The 19,728-nt window shown below is 38.8% G+C and overlaps 2 protein-coding genes across 2 annotated transcripts; both read right to left on the reverse strand.

Annotated features, from left to right (window-relative positions):
* Nucleotides 1-1,980: 1,980 nt before the first annotated feature.
* Nucleotides 1,981-4,072, reverse strand: LOC135679461 (cell division cycle 20.2, cofactor of APC complex-like). Its single transcript, XM_065193245.1, has 2 exons — nt 4,041-4,072; nt 1,981-3,940 (listed from the first exon to the last, which is right to left on the reverse strand). The coding sequence occupies exons 1-2, from the start codon at nt 4,070-4,072 to the stop codon at nt 3,202-3,204; spliced, it is 771 nt and encodes a 256-aa protein (XP_065049317.1). The 3' UTR covers nt 1,981-3,201.
* Nucleotides 3,911-9,497, reverse strand: LOC135677343 (cell division cycle 20.2, cofactor of APC complex-like). The gene is made up of 2 exons (XM_065189559.1): nt 9,404-9,497; nt 3,911-9,042 (listed from the first exon to the last, which is right to left on the reverse strand). The coding sequence occupies exon 2, from the start codon at nt 9,000-9,002 to the stop codon at nt 8,565-8,567; it is 438 nt and encodes a 145-aa protein (XP_065045631.1). The 5' UTR covers nt 9,003-9,042; nt 9,404-9,497; the 3' UTR covers nt 3,911-8,564.
* Nucleotides 9,498-19,728: the final 10,231 nt, after the last annotated feature.

Here is a 19,728-nt window from a genome sequence, read left to right on the forward strand (position 1 = left end):
TCAACAGAAAATGAATTATATATTCAGTGCCTTTACATTCAACTCCAACAAAGTAGGCTTCCTCTAGACAAACCTATATTCTTAATATGAAAATTCTTTAGTTTTAAAATGATGACAAAATGATCTAAATATCAGTTTGAAATATATTTTGCCAGAAAAGTGCAAAGTGAAAAACACATAAATAAAATAGAAAAACCAAAGGCTAAAGAAATTGAAATGTGTCCAAAAATATTATTCATGAATGATCTGTGATAAAAGAATAGCTAGGATGCAATTCAAGAGTGAGATAATGTCTCTTTTTTCTTTCTTAACAAAAAGACTGACAAAAGTCACAATTCCTGTATAGTAATTGTCAATAATTCACAAGCAAGGTTACAGAATGTTAAGAGGCAAGCCAGAAGAGCAAGTAATAAACTAGACTTTTCAATAATCAAATTTGAGAAACCAGTAGAGATATTCTCTAGTAAAGGGCTAATATAATAGCTTCAACAAAAAATGATACTCAAACCTGATTCTCAAATTCTAATAAGTGAAGCATCAATGCTCCGGGTCTCTTTGTCCCTGAATGAACAAATAAAGAATGTGCCTTGATCATAAAATAAAGGAAAGATAAGCCTCAACATATGACTAAAGCATCACAAATGGCAGTCTATAAGAAAGTTGTTGCAGGTGAAATTATCTGCGATGTTAGGAAAATCTAAAGCATCACAAATCTAAAACAGTTAACAAATGCTTGATTTGTGATACTTAATCATCACGGTGATTGTAATCAAAAGATGTTAGGCAAATCTATTGTATAAAACTGAAAACAAATGGGGTCTGCACTGATATGATTACCAAGTTGACAAAAAGAAGTACACATCATGTTGCATATCAACTCATGAACAACACAAAATTTGATATGAAAGAAAAACTGAATCTGGTTAGCATTAAGTAAACTATGTAGCAAAATTCCTAATCAATAAAGCTAGACAAGGATGGACATGACAGATAGGAAGAACTATGGAGTTTACTAATGCTCCAATTTGAGCTCAATCAAACAGGAAATACTGGACCTGATGCCACTTTTGATTTCAGATCTGAGATTAGCTTTGTTAGGTTGAAAATCTTCAAGCCAAACTAACTAGAATGGTCAAAGCCACACAACTGGGCCAAAATAAGCATGTCAATTAAATGACTCAAAAAAACAATCACTTAAATGTTTCAACTGGAATTATCATGTCAATTTAAACCTTTTACATATGTGATATTAGGAATTAAAATCAATAATCACAACAGCTGCTGAAAGCTTATTCTCCTTAAATAAACAGGGAAGATGGCATGAAGAAATTTCAGATGTCAGTTTTATACTCACAAGTAGCAGATTCAAACTGCAGCACGTGGATGCTGAAACTCGTGAAAGATGACTGCACCAGCATAATTCAAAATACTGAAACAGTAGCCATGTCATTAGTTGGTGAGCATTTGTATGAAACTTAGCAAGCTTCTCTAACAATCTCATGAAGATTGCTACTAGTCTGCGACAATGCAACAGCTAATCAGCAAGAAAAATCCTGCAGACCGAAATAATCACAAATTAGAACCTTTAGACTCAACAAAGATCTTTTTATTACTATAATCTAGAAGGACCAGAACGACACTATCACTATAATCAAGCATTTGTTAACTGTTGGTATAATAAGCTAATTTCCACAATTTAGAACTTGCGTAATATCCTATTTGACTCCATTTGTCAAGCTCAATCTTGAGACCAACAGAAGACAGTCTATTAATGGAAGTCATGAGCCTCTGTTTATATCATAGAAAAAAAACGTAATAAACAGAATCATAATGCCTCATCTTTAATAAACTCATAAAATTATTTGTTTGATATCTCTTTACTATTAAATATTCAATTTGGTTTGCAGTTCTTATAGGTCTGATGACTGCATTCTACAGAAATTATGATACATACTATTAAAATTGAAATATTTTAAGCTTGGATTTCACTCTTGAACTTATATTTTACTTGGAGGTTATTCACTATATAGTAACATATTGAAACCATTTAAGATTCAAAATTATACACTTTATAACCAGTTTTTTCAACAGCAAGAAAAGTCTGAAATTCTGGAGGCTACATTAAAATCATAAGAAACCTCAACTCAGCAGAAACAAAAAAATATATATAAACAGCTACCTCGTTGGTCTAATTATGCATAATTAACATAAACAAACAAAGAATAACATCAACATGAAGATTCTCAAATTTTAAGAAGGAAAAAAAATAATTTATATAAAAAGATAGAACTATAATAGTAGAATGTAACATGGTTAAAAATATTAAAACTAGGACACAAAATATAGCAACAATGATGTAGTGGTTATAGATTGCATGTCGATATGGCAAAGGTTATAGCAAATATATGTGCAAAGCTGAAAGAAAAATTGGATACAAAAATCAGACTTGCAGTTGCATCCACATAGACTCGTTGTAAATAGACCTAAAATGCTATAAAAATTAAAGCATGGTTCTAAATTTTCCATCTTAGGCACTTGCACTCATATCTAAAGATCACAAATATATAATGCGTGTATGAAAAAATGTTGCCTCTTTGATGCCACAAACTTCTCTATGAAATGCTACCAGCAATGGATTTTCTTCTCAAGCACTAGAGAAGTCTTCTGTATTATTCTAATAATCTTTTCCAACCATCAGCATTTTCATCTAGTACTTGAGAAGTCAACATAAAGATTCTCAAATTTAAAGAAGGAAGAATTAACAAATCACCTAAAAGCATACAACAAGAATGCAACATGGATAAAAATATTAAAACTAGAATACATAAAATATAGCAACAATAATGTAGTGCTTATAGATTGCATGTGTCATCAATATGGTAAAGGTTATACCCAATATGCAAAGCTGAAAAAAAAATTAGATACAAAAATCAAACTTGCAGTTGCAACCACATTGGTTTATTGTATAATAAACCTATTAAAATGCTGTAAAAATTAAAGCATGGTTGTAAATTTCTTACTTAACTTATACGCTTGCACTCGTATCCGAAGATCTTAAATGTATGATGCTTGTATGAAAATATGTTGCCTCTTTGATGCCACAAACTGCTCTATGCAACGCTATCAACAATGGATCTTTTTGTCAAGCACTAAAGAAGTTTTCCGTATTACTCTTGTAGTCTTTTCCAACCATCAGCATTTTCATCTTATGACACTAAATTGGGCAAAGGGCACAGTGTTTGCTTCAGGTTTTGGTGGTTTGGGAGTCTCAAAGACATTCCAGAACTTGAGTGTCTCATCTTCTGCTGCAGAAGCTACTACACCTCCCAATAGGCTCCCAGCCAAGTAAAGAACACGAGATGAATGACCAAAAAGCTCAGCTTTTCTCGTCATGGATGTGTAATTCCACAGGGTGAGTTGATTGTTTGGAAACCCATGGGAGGTCAGCAATTCAGATTTGTTTTTGTCCCACAACAACGCACAAACTTCAGAGCCGGTATCAATCGAGTTCAAGCAAACACCATTAACAGCATTCCAAAACTTAATGCAATGATCATTGCGTCCTCCACCAGAAGCCAGCAGATTGCTCCTGGTAGGGCACCAATCAAGGGCCCTCACAGTGGAAGTGTGGTTGCTAATCTTGTGAAGCAATTGATGTTGGCACGGATGGTGATTTGCAACAGCCATGCGGGTGTCCCATATGTGCACAAGTTTGTCCTTCCCTCCGCTTGCCAGATACCGCCCAAACAACTCGGACCATTTAAGACTACAAACTTCTAGTCGATGCCCTCTATAGTCACAGATGGCCCGGTCATCTTTTCTAATGTCATAATCAACAATACTACCATCGGATCTCCCAGCCGTCAAGATTGCATTACTTCTCCACGCAAGTGAACAAACAAAGGAGTGGCTGTCACCCCAACCAACACACGTCTTGTTGCTGCATCAACCAGATCTAAATCTGAATTGCCTAATGCCACAGCTAGAACTTTGCCGTCTTGTCACGGACAAACTTCTAAACAAGGTGTTTGATGTAATGCTTATGTATGTCCGTGTCGTTTGGCATATTCATGCCTTGTACAGAATGTAAAGGGGCGGCCGAAGGCTTAATAGTCCCATTTTAGTTGGGTTGGTGGCCTCTTTAGGCTTGTAAATAAAGGTTGTGTCATGTAGACACGTGCGAGAGCTTTTCGGTCTGTAATGGACCATTTTACCCTTTGTTGTGCCACTGTTCAGAGCTTGTAAAGTCTGTTTGTAATTTGCTTTGTCTATGAAGTGTTTTTCGGACATGTTTGCTTGTGGATCCCGTTTGAGGCGTTCTCTTTAACCCGTTCTCTCTTTTGTTGGTCCTAAGGGACAATGGGAGGCTTCGGGGAGGCTGACCTTTGCGGACGGACGCGCAAGGGTGCCGCACGACTTAGGCAAAACCAGCTAAGTCCGTGTCATATGGTATCAGAGCGGGACAAGCACTCATAGAAACACTTGACATGCAAACGTGGGGGACCTAGCGGGGCTGCGTTGAGGGCAGTCAGCAACGCGCGACCGTTTGAGGGAAAACGGGCATGGAGATGTAGGGAAAAGAGTCGCTCAGAGGAGCGGGCATCTAACATTGGCATTCAGAGGAATGGCCAACCCTTCGCGCAAGAGGCACCACGAGAACAGGCAAGCTTGGAAGAATGTGGAGCGCACAAAGGTTGGGATGGCTGAGTTTGAGCTTCGGCTCAACGTTGACAACTTTACTTGATGGTGCTCATGGCAAGCGAGGCGCTTGGCAAAAGGACGAGACCATGCAAAGTGGAATGAGTTGCTCAGCGACCGAAAGAGTTGTGCAAAGCTCACAGAGGTGAGGGGAATTGCTAACTCGAAAAATTCGGTACTCATGCATGGGCTTGTATGCGGACAATGGATTGTTCGTGGCCATCCCAAGGCGGTCGAGACTCGGCGCCATGGAGCATTGAAACTTTCTCTTCGGCATGCGAAGGATACGTCCGGAGGAGGCTGAAGTGTGCAACGAGTTCAGCATGTTGCTAAGCCTTGAGGGGTGCAGCGGTGGCTGTATTGACGTGAAGGCGCAATCTAGCAAGTGCGTTTGCAAGAGGCAGAACAATGCACAGTTTGTTCAGCAGATCGGAGTAGTCCAAGGGGATGGTGGTCTCCGAAACGAAGAGAGATATTGCTCCAACGGGACAGTTATCCAGGAGGGATAAGTCTCGGCTCTCCAGAGGGAGAATCATGTGAGACGGACTTCACATGTTGAGGAGGAGTACCTCACAAACAACAACTCCACGAAGCTCAATGGACCGAGCAAGCAGCGAGGAGTTGTCACATGATCTCGCTCGAGAGAATGCATGGGTGGATGCATTGCGAGATCAAGTGGGGGAGCGACCTGAAGCAACTTAAATGAAGGCACACTTAGAGTCGATATGGAGATTGGACTCAAGGGAGGGTTGACCCGTGGAATAGTGGGCGCGAGGGCCACCATCGACTCAATGCAAAAACGAGGAGCGGAGCAACTTGGGTGTAACTTGGCGAAGTACCCAAGCCGCATGAAGGGAGCCAGCAGAGAAGTTGGAACATGGAGCAGAGGCACAGTGCTTTCCTTAGACAGAGGTCAAGGACATGAACTCTTGTAGAGGCAAGAGCAGGATCATGTTGTTCCATGGGTCCTCCATTCTGACGGAGTGGACTCATCTTGCATGGTGCCAAAGACGAAGGGAGCTTTTGGGCACATGCACCTTATCTCGGAGGAGCATTTGATGGAGGAACTAAGGCGACTCAATTTGCGGAGGCGAAGTTGGGTTCAGAAGGCCTTAGCACGGGGCAAGAGGACGCAGAGGCGGGTACTCTTGAAGAATATGCCACAGTGTTGCCATTTAAGTTGCCATGAAGGAAGCAGTGCGCAGCGGAGATTGTGCTGGTAGGGGCAGAGGCCCAGGATCCAGGCAATGGTGCACAAATTACAGCGAAGTCGGTGGACTTCGGGAGCTACTAGGCGACGGACTGTCCTAGAGCGGTGCTTCATCTAGGTGTGACCCAAGAGTGGGTGGATGAAGGTCGATTGCCAAAGGAGCGAACAAAATCGAAGGTGGAGGAGACCCTGCGATGTATTGGCAGAGGCCACACATGGAGGGTTCACAATTCGAGTTTATTCCACAAGGATCAGAATGCAATGGAGATGTCACCAGGAGGCGACATGGTGCAGCGGATCGTGGTGGAACAGTTCGTGGCAATGCGACACACACGACAAAGTCCCTTGAGGGATGAGATCATATGGAGGTATGATCGGGAGCTACTGGGAGCTCCGCTTTGGTGAACAACACGACGGCAAGAAGGGCTATGGATTCAAGGAGTGAAGGCCATGGTACCGCAGAGGCGGGTCTTCCGTGCGTGCATCGAATTTTGCATCGGACGAAAACCTTGGTCATCAGCATATGGGGGCTGTGTTCCACTAAGGGAAAAGTTCGAAGGCAAGTACCAGTGAGTTCCATGGGAGGGACTTGATCATGCAGAGGTATGATCGAAGCAGCTAGAGAGTTGGACTGCTCCAGAGCTCATATTCGCTTAAGGGAGCCCGACAAGTCAGAGGACAAGGTCGAGTAAGCGAACGTTGCTACCAAGGAAGCTAAGGAGAACAGAATCGGTGCAAACTCTACAACATGATGGCAGAGGCCAGGCATGGGAGTTGCAGTCTGTCTTTCCATCGACCAAACAGACTGCTTAGAGAACACAAAGGTGTTGAAGTAGGGGGTCGAAAGGGGCGAGGAAGCGACGACGAGTCCAGAGGGACTTAGCTACCCAAAATCAAGCAATCAGTTAGAATGGAGGTGGACTTGGAGGAGTGTCACGGAGGCATATCTACTGATTGTGAAGAAAAGGGATGGAGATGCGAGGCGACGGATAGTAGTGCCATGGGCATGGCAGCGCCATGGTACCGCAGAGGCGGGACTTCCGTGAAGGTCATTGATCCCTTACTCTCATGGAGGGGGAGTGTTTGGTCGTGAAAGGGGCCGAGGAGGTGGAGCATGCAGAGGCAATCTCCAAGTACCGAGACAAGGCTGAAGGGCAGAGGCCAAGAAACTTCGTAAGACCGGTGTCAACAAGTTTCTCATCAAGATAGCCGTTAGTGAAGGACTTCGGGTCATGTAAGAGTGCACGACCAAGGAACGAAGCAAGCAGTACGCGGTGCTGTACCTTTGCTACTCAGTGGAGTAGGCGGTAGGGTTGATGGAGAAGACGGTACAATCCTAGAGGCGACCTCATCTATCAGAGAATTACTCCAAGTTGGGGTGAAAACTTCCTGCATTCCAGAAGTTCAACGACATTGAGAAGGTGAATCACAGTAGCTAACTCAATGCAAGGAGTGCAAACACTTCAAGTGCTTCAGAAGTGTGAGCAAAGAGCAAGCGAAGGCTAGTAACCAGCTCGATGCATGAAGTACAACCTCGAGGAGGCGGGCGAAGTCAAGTAACCTTTGCCTTCTCAACTCTTAGGAGAATGGGTGAAACCGAGTACCCCAATTCTCTTATCTATCCAGCAGAGGAGCTCTGCACAAGTTCAAAGACCCTTCGAAGATAATGGAAGACAATAGTTGTCAAATCCTCACCAACGGTGATCAGTGCTACTGAGAGTAGATTGTCCGCTTCATTTCCCAACGAAATGCCAATCGAAAGCGGAAGTGATGCGAACCTACTTGGATGTGACAACTAACTGAAAGAAGAGTCAATGAGCAGATGTTGTGGAGGAAGGACCCAAAACTTCAAAAGTTTGCGAGGCGATGCTCGTTAAAGCTCCAACAAGCATCCACCCAGTTCAAGCAGCATGTGGAATTTTTGAGAGACTGACGCAGTAAGGATGGTCTTTTCCTGCATTTTTGGTGGATCCGTAGGAATCAACGAGGATCAACACAACTCAGCCAACCCCACACCAGAGTCAGAGTCATTGGCGAGTTGAAGCAGCATGGCGGATCAAAGGTTCGACTACTCAGAAACAACAGCGGAGAGCGGCTGGGAGCTAGGAGGCGCATTGCAGCTGGAGCAGAAGATTGAAGACTCAGCAAAGGCGAAGAGTTGCAGTGTTCACAAAGGCTTCGACGAGGACGTCGAAGGGATAAGTGGGGGAGAATGTCATGGACAAACTTCTAAACAAGATGTTTGATGTAATGCTTATGTATGTCCGTGTCGTTTGGCATGTTCATGCCTTGTACAGAATGTAAAGGGGCGGCCGAAGGCTTAATAGGCCCATTTTAGTTGGGTTGGTGGCCTCTTTAGGCTTGTAAATAAAGGTTGTGTCATGTAGACACGTGCGAGAGCTTTTCGGTCTGTAATGGACCATTTTACCCTTTGTTGTGCCACTGTTCAGAGCTTGTAAAGTCTGTTTGTAATTTGCTTTGTCTATGAAGTGTTTTTCGGACATGTTTGCTTGTGGATCCCGTTTGAGGCGTTCTCTTTAACCCGTTCTCTCTTTTGTTGGTCCTAAGGGACAATGGGAGGCTTCGGGGAGGCTGACCTTTGCGGACCGACGCGCAAGGGTGCCGCACGACTTAGGCAAAACCAGCTAAGTCCGTGTCAGTCTGGGGACCAGCTGATGCTAGTGACAGGGCTGTTGTCTTCTAGGGCTCGTGAAAACTCCGTACTAGACTTATTCGCAGCATTCCATAGGCACACTTTGTCATTGAGGCCAATCGCCAACACGTTATTGCTTCCCCAGTCGAGTAGATTCAACCTATCATCATCTAAGATATCATAAGCAGCCAAAACCCTATCTGCATCTTTTGGGATTCGCCTCTGTTGCTTCTTGTGCGGTCGATTGTCCTCGTCAAATTGGGACACCTTGTCGGCCGGTGATTCGGGTGCACTCTTGAATGCGAAGATGCGAGATCTGTTCTTCAAAATACATTGAACAAGAAGTTTTTGGTACGCCACACTCGATGGGGATTCTATCGAACCATCACGCTGAGGTCTGGAAGGCATGGTTAGAGCACAGCGCGCGAAGTCCATGTCCATCGCCGATCGGAACGGGATGAAGCGGTCGTACTCCACACGCCTGGAACGAGAAGAAGCCATCTTGCGAATCGAAACCAGAACGAGAAACGCCGAGGTGACGAGAGACGAACAAGAAAACCAGAAAGATCGAACTTCCCAAAAGAAACTTGAAAATCCAGACGATCGATAACGAAGAATTGATCAAAGAGAACCCCGAGAACAACAAATTTTCTGATTTTTGGTCACCGAAATTGTCAATTATATCAATCAAAACGAAGCCAAATCATCAAAATTCAACAATATCTTGAACCCTAAAAAATTTCGAGAGCGAAGCGAAACGAAACCTCAAGCAAAGGTAAAGGAATGAGATCACCACGACAAGAATCTAAATTCTCCCCTAAATCGGAGGAGAGGACGCTCACTCCCAGCCGACGATCGTTCGAAGCTTTGTCCTTTCGTCGGAGAGCAGCTCCGACCTTCGCAGAAAGACGAGATCGCCAAGAGAGCAAAAGGAGAGCCGAGAAGAGAGCGCGCGAGAGAGAAGACAGAGGTTATGAGGTGCGAAACAGGGTGGTCTCGGCTTATATAGAAGCCACCGACCCAGCCTTGTGCTATATCGTGAAATCGTGCCGTTATATTCAACCGACGAATGTGTACTGACGTTGAAACGTCCCGCTATGTTTAACTAATAAGGTAACGGCATTGAAATCGCACCGTTATATACACCTAATCACCGTCAAATTTCTGTTGCGTTACAATTTCCTCTGGAATTCTGCCGTCGAAGAGGTAGCAACAATTGCTTGTAATTGACCGTTTCACTTCAACGATAAAATACGTTAGAGAACAGACTCAGACAGAAGTAGAGATGAAAGCAGATCAGATCATATATGAGAAATAAGATTTACTTGTCTATGTAAAGAAAATCCTAATTTTGTAGTTGTTGATATTATCATTTTTAAGTAATACTTATAAACCAATAAAATTATCATTAGTATTATATGTTATGATCATCAACTCACAATATGATAATTCATATATGACAAATAAGATTCTAACAATAATGTTAAACTTAGTAATTTTTTTCGACATAAGAATAATTTTGATTCCAACACATTATACATCTAACGGTATCATGAGCTTGTGCCATCTTAAGATACTATACAAATTTTTGTTATCATCAATAGACAAGATCAAAACTCAATATCATAGTAAGACAATATCATTTACCTTGCTCCGATAAAAATAACTTCCGTTGATATGTTTCAAAAATAATTATTGTAAAAAAAGATAAATACCATCAAATATTGTGTGATCAATATGGTAATAGAATAAGTATCCTCTTGTCCTTGACTTTTATTACATAGTTTAGATGATTTAAATGTGAAATGAACCAAACTAGTTTATCCGAACCAAATATGCCTCACATGGTATCTCCTCCTTCCTCCGCTACTTTCTCTCCTATATTGATATCACTGGTCTTTTCGCATCCCATCACGCTCTTATCTCTCCCTTTCTTTCAGTACTACCCCTCATCGCCCTCTATGCCTTCCATACTCACCCATGTCGCTTCACCTAAAAAATATGCTAGATTAAACTTAAAAAATCTTAAAATTAGTAAACTTCGAAAAAAATATTGACTCACCTTTGAAATGTTGTATCTCATATTTGGTAAATGTTAGAGTATAATGGACTTCATTTTTATTGATACATTAATAAATGAAGCTGGTTGCATTTATTTTCATTAACAATATCAAAATATCCTGAATTATACTACAAAAATCTCTAATATTACCAAAAATTAGAAGAAAAAAAATATTGATTCATTATTAAGATACTATCACCCATTTTTGGTGAAAGTCTGAGATAAAATGAATATATTCCAATGGTTAAATTGATTAATGTATTTGGTTAAATTTGTTCATTAAATTAATCAAAAAACATGTCAAATTGGATTTAAAAATTGATAAATCTTAAACAATATTAAATCCTATGTATTTATTATTGAGTTGTTTGTCCATTTTTGGTGAAAGTTTGAGGTCCAATCAATAAGTATTCTAAGTATTCTGAAGTTAAAATGATTGACTTAAAAATTTTGGCATAAGCATTCTGAAGTTAAAATATATATTTTCATATTTAATTTGAAAATGATTTTACTGCCAACCAATGCAAAATATCTGATCTATTAATATGTAATGAAATACAAGGAGTGCTACAACTTAATGAGATGTGAAAATACACTATATTTTTCTTTTTGATAGGTTGGATGGCATTTATGGAAATTCCTCATATTTTTATTTTTAAATATAATTAAAATTAGTATTAAAAGGTAATGATAATATTGAAAATACATTATTCTAAAAAATAACAAGAATGGTAATAACTTATATTAACAAAATTATTTACAATAATTGGATAGTATATTAAGAAGGGTGATTGCTTGGGAAAATACTTACATTATAGGTTTTTTCTGATTAGTCACCCCACTTTAAAATGTGGTATACAAAACAATCTCTTAAAATATTGTCACCCCTCTCTCTCGCTATTATGTTGGATCGGTCAAAGACACCCCATTGATTAATCCGACCCTATTGATTACTATTAGAATGGCTATCAAATAGACTTCTCTTCATTAAAATTGAATCCAATTGACTCTTCTTTCTCTCATGCTCTTTCGGTCTCTTAGTTCTCCAATACTCACCTCAGCCATAAATTAAACCTCTTTGTCAACTTTTCTACTTCCTCTCATACCTTGGCTATTTTGCTTTATATTAGAACTTCATTATTTGCTCTTCAACATCCTCTAGGACAAGTGTTATCGTAACCCTTATTCCAATGCTATAACTTCTTGTTAGAAATGAGTCGGCACTAAGAGGGGGGGTGAATTACTACAACGGTAAAAATTACGTCGGTTCGGAATCTCTCATTCGATTAAAGTCGATTTCGGAAAGATACTTAAAATTGAAAGCGTACGGATGAGCGTAGTGGATGTAAAGCAAGTAAGTTTGTAGTAAAGGTAAATAGTACAAATAGAAATGCAAACCAAGTTTATAGCGGTTCGGTCGTCGTGATCTACATTCATTCCATCGATTCCTCTTCCGTTGAGGTCACCGGCATCCACTATCGATCTTCCTTCAATAGGCAAAAACCAACCACCTTTTACAGCTCTATCTCTTTTTACCGGGTTTCGGAGATAACCCTTCCATCCCCACTTACTCCTCTCTCAAACTATTCTAACACTTAGATTTTTTAGAGTTCACACAAGATTACAGCAACATTTCTTTTTTTTTAACTCTCAATTCTTGTGTAGGTTAACTAGGAGAGGGATATTTATAGGCCTCAATTTGATTCAAACTTGGAGCCTAAAAATGTCTCATCCCTAGTTTTTCGGGTCCTAGTGGTACCACTACTTGTGCTGGGCGGTAGCATTGCTTGCAGCACTAACACTGGGCGGTACCATCGCCTAGTCTAGCAGTACCACCACTTGAAAGACTATGTCTGGGCGGTACCACTGCTTGACACTGCCACTAGGCGGTACCACCGCTCAGACTAGCGGTACCACCGCTTGATACAGTCTCGGAGATTGTGCTACGATAGTGCCACATATTGGGTCACTATTTGGGCCTTTCATTGGGCCCAACACGGTCCATACATGGGGCCCACTAGCCCCTAATTGGTTTGGCCCAATTTCAATCCTAATTATGTGCTAACTACGAAATTTAAGATATTTACTAAGCTAAACAAGTCCGTAAGTCTAGGTTTCTTCCGGCGAACTTCCGACGATCTCTTGGCAATGTTCCAACGGACTCCCGGCAAGCTCTTAGACTTCACGATGATCTTCTTGGTGAGTTCTGACGAGCTTCTTTGGCAAGTTCCTAGACTTCTCGGTCAATTCCGATGGAACTTCCGACAAACTCTCGAACTCCTAACGAAATCGCATTCTTGACTCTAGGACTTCATTTGGTTTTATGTCTTGCTATCATAGTTAATCCTACACACATAAAACCTACTTCGATCTAGAAAATTATTACAAAGCAAATCAAATGTTGTCCGACATGTCATTGGTTTATCGGCACTTCGTTCAAATCTTCGGCGCATCATCCTCTCTTGCGGCATATTGCCCAATCGGCCAGTTGACCTCCGCAACTCTGATTTACTTGGCACAATTTTCACTCTTCTTAGTCCGATGCCCGAACTCATGGCCCGAAGCCTTCTGCCAATACGTCGATCGATCCTTCAGCTCGATGTCCAATCTTCTGACATATTTTTCTCCGGCCCAACATGATTATTCCTACTTTACTTGTTTCTCCCTGATCGAAGCATCTTGCGTCACTCAAAACGTAGATCAAATTATAAACATTATCAATTGATTTCATCATCAAAATCCGAGATTCAATACTTCTATTGAACCCGCTCTAGTCTCGTTTACTCTCGATTGAGAAAACCCAACAAGCATTTCTCCTATCTGGAGTGGCTCCACCTATAGTGTTTTAGTTTGAGTTTTTGGATTTTTGCTTGGGGATTTTCCTCTCCAATGGTAGCCTAAACCCTAAAACAAATAACATTTTAACATGTCTTATCTCTTCCAAACCATTAAACTCTAGTAATCTCCAACGTCCCCTTCATCTCCTATAATATAAATGTGTAATAGCGTTGAAATTTTATCGTTGTATTACCAATATATAATGGCATTGAAATCACATCGTTATATACACCTAATAACCGTCAAATTTCTGTTATGTTATAATTTCCTTTGGATTTCTTATTTGTCTCTAAAAAATCTTATCATTTTAAATCAATATTTTAAACTGATAACATTCTTACTAATATAACGAGACACGATTTTTTTATCTATGGAAAGAAAATCTTAATTTTGTAGCTGTGTTGATATTATTATTTTAAGTAATATTTATAAACTGATAATATTCTTATTAGTACAGCATGTTATAATCATCAACTCACAATATGATCATTTATATTCGACAGATATTTTATTGTTAATGTTAAACTTAGTAATTCTTATCCATACACGAACAATCTTAATTCCAATGAATTATGAATCTAATTGATTTTGTATCAAACATGAGCTTGTGTCATCAAATTTTTGTTACATCGATATACGTGATCAAAACCCAATGTCACGGTAAGATAATATCGTGTACAGAACGTGTCAGTTAGTTTCTATCACTCCATGTTGACCCAATCCACTTTGCCTATTGAATATTTGTCCCCTAGTTTATTTATATCGAGTGAGGATAAAAAAAAGTAAATACCATCAAATACTATGTGGGCAAATATGATGATAAGCTAGGTTTATTATTTAGTTTAGAGGATTTAATTATGAAACTAATCAAACTAGTTCATCTAACTGGTTTACTAACACCTTAATCCTTTCATTCTTTCTTCTCCTCGTTACTAGTTTCCCTCTCAAATTTTCGTTACTCTCATCTCTCTTTTATTATTGTCGCTCTTTTCATGTGAGCTCATTTCACGTTACACTCGTTCTCCCTCTCTTACATTGTTAATATCTTCCTTTGTTTTACTACAACTTCTTGCCGCCTATGCCTTCTGTCATGCTTGCCCTTGACACTTTACCTTAAAAAATATACGAGATTATTTTTTTTATAAAAATTAAAATTAGAAAAAATATTTGTTCATCATTGAAATATTATTTCTCATATATTTGGTAAAAGTCTAATATATAATGGACACTATTTTTGTTATTACACAAATAAATGAACTAATAAATGAACATGGTTACATTTATTTTTAGAATCAATATGAAACTATCTAAAATTAGACTTAGAAAATCCCTAAAATTAACAAAAAATAGAAATATATATTGATTCATTATGCATATACTAGGGCCCATATTTGGTGAAAGTCTGAGATGAAATGAATATTATTCTAGCAGTTACACTAATGAATTTACGTGGCTAAACTGGTTTGTAAAATCAACTTATAAACATGCCAAATTGGATTTAAAAATTATAAAATCATTAGAACTATTAAATTCGATGAATTCATTATTGAGTTGTCCATTTTTGGTGAAAGCTTGAGGTCCAATGGATAAGTATTCCAACGTTAAAAATGATAGAAGAACACTTATTCAAAGAATCAACATTAAAGCATGCCATTCTAGCCTTAAAAGGTCCCTAAAATTAGAAAAGATAGAAAAAAAAAAGAGATAGATACACTATTAAGATATTGTTGCCAATCTGTGATGAATATTTGAGATGCAATAGACAAGTATTCTAGAATTACATTAAAATCAGTGTGGTTATACTTGTTTATAGAATGAACTTGAAAATGTGCTAGAAAACTTAGGAAATCCATAAAATTAATAAAAATAAAAAATACCCGTGTATTTACTATTGAAATGTTGTTGCCCATCTACGATGAAAGTTGGAGGTGCAATGGACACCTATTCTGAATATTTTTTTCATGTTTTTACATTTTTCAAGTTGACTTGTGAAATAAGTGTAACAACGTTTATTTATAACTTTGGAATAGGTGTCTATTGCATCACAAACTTTCAGCACAAGTGTAACAACGTTTCTATTTTTTTTGGTACTTTATGGACGTTTAAAATTCTATTTGGGAAGCTTTAGTTAATTCTATAAACAAGAATAATCACACTCATTTGTCAATGCAAAATATGGAAGGCAACAGAAGGTGAAGGATGTTAAATCTCGGATTTTGATGATGAAATCAATTGATAGTGTTTATGATTTGATCTGCATTTTAAGTGACACAAGAAGCTTCGATCAGGAAAAGACAATTAAAGCAGGAAGAATCATGTTGGGCCGGAGAGAAACATGTTAGAAGATTGGACGTCGAGCCGAAGGATTGGTCAACGTATCGGTAGAAGGCTTCGGGCCATGAGTTCGGGCATCGGGCCAAGAAGAGTAGAAATTGTACTAAAGAAATCGAAGTTGCAGAGGTCAACTGGCCGATTAGGTAATACGCCGCAAGAGAGGACGATATGCCGAAGAATCGGACAAAGCGTCGATGAGCCAATGACATACCGGATAACATGATTCAAGCTTTGTAATACTTTTCTAAGATCGAAGTAGGTTTTAATTGTGTAGGATTAACTATGATAGCGATCAAGGCATAAAACAAAATGAAGTCTCGGAGTCAAGAACGAGATTTCGTTAGGAGTTTGTCGGAAGTCCGGACGTTCGTCGAAAGTTCTGTTGGAATTGACCAAGAAGTCCATGAGCTTGCCAAAAAAGCTCGTCGAAACTCACCAAGAAGATCGTCATGAAGTCCAAGAGCTTGCCGGGAGTCCGTTGGAACATTACCGAGAGATCGTCGAAAGTTTACCGGAAGCTCACCAGAAGAAACCTAGACTTACCGGACTTATTTAGCTTATTGTATGCCTTAAATTTCGTAGTTAGCACATAATTAGGAAGGAATTGGGCCAATCCAATTAGGGGACAATTGGGCCCAAGTTTAAGCTGTGTTGGGCCAAGTGAAAGGCCCAAATAGTGACCCAACAAGTGGTACTGTCATGGCACAGTCTTCGAGACCGTGTCAGGCGGTGGTACCGCCCAGACATAGTCTTCTAGGCAGTGGTACCGTCAGACTGGGCGGTGGTACCACCTAGTGTCAGGCTGCAAGCGATGGTACTGCCTAATGCAAGCGGTGGTACCACCCAATGCAAGCAGTGGTATTGCCAGTACCCCGAAATTTTGGGGATTTGAATTTTGGCTCCAAGATTTGAAGTCATTTGGGGTCTATAAATACCCTAGCTATTCTTGCATAGAGTAGCAAGAAAAGTGATAAAAAACTCTATGTTTCTAGAGTTGAAAACCCTTGTAAAGTATAGAGTCCCTCCTAAATTTTAGAGATTGTTCTAAGGGAGAGTGTGAGGGAAGCTTTGTAAAAAGGGGGAATAAAGGTTCTCTTCTGATCCTGCAAAAGGAAACTAGAGTTGTAAGAAAGAGAATAGAGTTGTGAAGCAAGTTTATTTTCGTTACTTTCCGATTTGGGCTTTGTCGAAATAATTGTATTGAAAGAAATGTTTTGAATCAACGAAATTTTTATCGCTGCACTAATTCACCCACCCTTTTAGTGCCGTATTGATCCTAGCATTTGTAACTAATGAAATCTTTTGCTTGAAGATGGTTTATTAATGATTATATTATTGATTTTTAAGATGAAACTTGTTTTTTATTTTAAACATTGATGAATGGTTTTTAGCATAAAAGAAAAGGGCATTCTTATATGAAGTTAATCACATAAATCAAATAAAAAAAATGGGAATGTATTTTTTCTTGAAAATGTCTTTATCCCTTAAATTTTATCAAATCTTTCAAAAAGAGATTAATGAATCTATTTATGTTATTTTTTATGAGTCTCTTGAATTATGAAAGTGATTTTGATTATTTTTGATGATTTAAATTTAAATGAGTTTTATCTAAATCTTTCATTTCATACTTTGAGGGTTTTTTTTGTGAATTAAGATCTCTTATTTGATCTCTTATGTTTCTTTTTTCTATTTACTAAAGAAAAGTTTTATCCATATCATGATCTTGAATTCTCATAATTATAATTTGAGATTTTCAGTTTTTGTGAATCAAGATCCCTTACTCTTTGTTCACATATGATTTTGTCATTAAAGAGAAGATTTATCCAAATGAATCAGGTTCTTTCTCTTGATTCCTTTATATTTATAACTTAAATATTTATTCTATATAAATCAAGATATGTTATTCTTCTATGAATCTTTTCGTTAGCTACTAAAGAGGAAATTTATCCAAATAAATCATGATATGTCACTTGACTTCGTGATGGTTAAAACTTGAGTTTTATTATATACACTCCCTTGTATTCATGAATTGTACACCTCATTACGCTTGATTTAAATCTATCTTTTTCATCATGATTTGAAAATTGATGTAAAGGGAAAAGAATTATAATATTGTATTATTCCCTTCTTTTTGACAATGATAAAGGGGAGAAAGGATTAATAGTTTTATTATGTACACTCCCTTGTAAGATTGGACGTCAGGCTGAAGATTTGTACCGCCAGGTCAGGTAGTGGAATCGCTTATGAGACAATGTACGTTTCCAGGAAACCTGGGCGGTGGTACCACCGGGGCTATATGGGTCACTGAATGGGCCTTCCATTTGGCCCAAAATAGCCCCAACGTCTGACATATTTCACTCGGACCCAATGTCTGATTCTGTTGACATGTTCCACTATGACGTCCACTCTTTTGATATGTTCCACTCCGGCTCAATGTCTGATTCTTCTTGCTTTAATCAAATTGCCTTTCCATGATCGAAGTTAGTCCTGCGTCACTCAAAACACACATTAGATCATAACTTCATCAATTGATTTCATCATCAAAATTCGAGATTCAACAAAATGGTGCTTGAGCTAGGTTTTCTAACATCGCTCAACTCTATCACGCTCCTACTATCTCCACCAAGAATGTGTTACTTCTTAAGGAACACTGCTCTCTTAGCTATAAAGACCTTTTGATCCTCGTGGTGATAGAAATAATACCCACAATATTCCTTGGGGTATCCCATGAACTTGCACCGTTTCATCCTAGATTCTAACTTGTCGGGGCTATGTCTCTTACTGTGGGCAGGGCAGCCCCAAATCTTAATAACCTCATGATCGAGCTTCTTCCCTTTCCATATCTCATATGGTGTAGACACTACTGATTTAGTTGGAACTCTATTCAGAAGGCAAGTTATGGTCTCTAGGGCATATCCCTAGAATGAGACAAATAGGTCAACGAAACTCATCATGGACCACAATATCTCTAACAGTGTGTGATTCCTCTTTTTAGATATACTATTGAGCTGAGATGTATAAGAAGGTGTCCATTATGATAGAATCTCATGGTCCTTGAAGAACTAGGTGAACTTTGTACTCAAGTTCTCACCTCTTCGATCTAATCGAAGAATCTTGATACTCTTTCTAGTCTTGTTCTCCATTTCATTCTTATACTCCCTGAATTTCTTGAAGGCTTTGGACTTGTACTTAATCAAGTACACGTGTCCATACCTAGAGAAAGCATTAGTGAAAGTAGTGAAGTAGGAGTAGCCACCTATGACAAGAGTTGACATGAGACCACATATATCACTAGGTATGAGTTCTAACAACTCAATAGCTAAATCTCCAGTTTCACTAAATGTAGAGTTGGTTAGTTGTCCATGAAGGCAAGGCTCGTAAGTTGTATATGACTCATAGTTAGATGGATCTATATATCTATCCTTTAGCAATTTTTGAATCATTCCCTCGTGGATATGACATAGTCTACAATGCCACGGGTATGCACTATTCACCTCATCTCGTTTTCTCTTGGTCGCACTTATATTCATGATATATGGAGCAATGTCTTGCATAAACAAACCATTATGCATGTTCTTCTCGTAATGATCTTATCATCTAATAATTTTGAATAACCATTATTCTAAAAAATTAATTTATATCCACTAACTATCAAATATTAAATAAAAACAATATTTTTGATACTAGAAGAAAAAAATAACATATATCAAATACAATAATAGCTCTACCAAGTAGATGTAGGGTGACCTCGTCAACAATCACTACAGTAACTTTTGCTCTATTGCCCATCTTGAGGTCCATCTCGCCTCTCACCAATCTCTTAGGTCTTGCCAGAACTTACAACGAATTGCAGATGTGATAAGTACTATCGATATCTAATACTCATGTATTATCATAAAAATCTTACAATTGGAGATTGAGCATTAATATACC

This window comes from Musa acuminata, chromosome BXJ1-1 (assembly GCF_036884655.1).
Source record: "Musa acuminata AAA Group cultivar baxijiao chromosome BXJ1-1, Cavendish_Baxijiao_AAA, whole genome shotgun sequence".
NCBI lineage: Eukaryota > Viridiplantae > Streptophyta > Magnoliopsida > Zingiberales > Musaceae > Musa > Musa acuminata.

What these genes read in the sequence shown, in the direction of transcription:
- LOC135677343 (XM_065189559.1), bottom strand. Translation starts at nt 9,002, where the DNA reads ATGGACATGGACTTCGCGCGCTGTGCTCTAACCATGCCTTCCAGACCT.
- LOC135679461 (XM_065193245.1), bottom strand. Translation starts at nt 4,072, where the DNA reads ATGAATATGCCAAACGACACGGACATACATAA. An exon ending in AACGACACGGACATACATAA is followed by an intron (nt 3,941 to 4,040) that starts GCATTACATCAA and finishes TGGTTGATGCAG; the next exon opens with CAACAAGACGTGTGTTGGTT.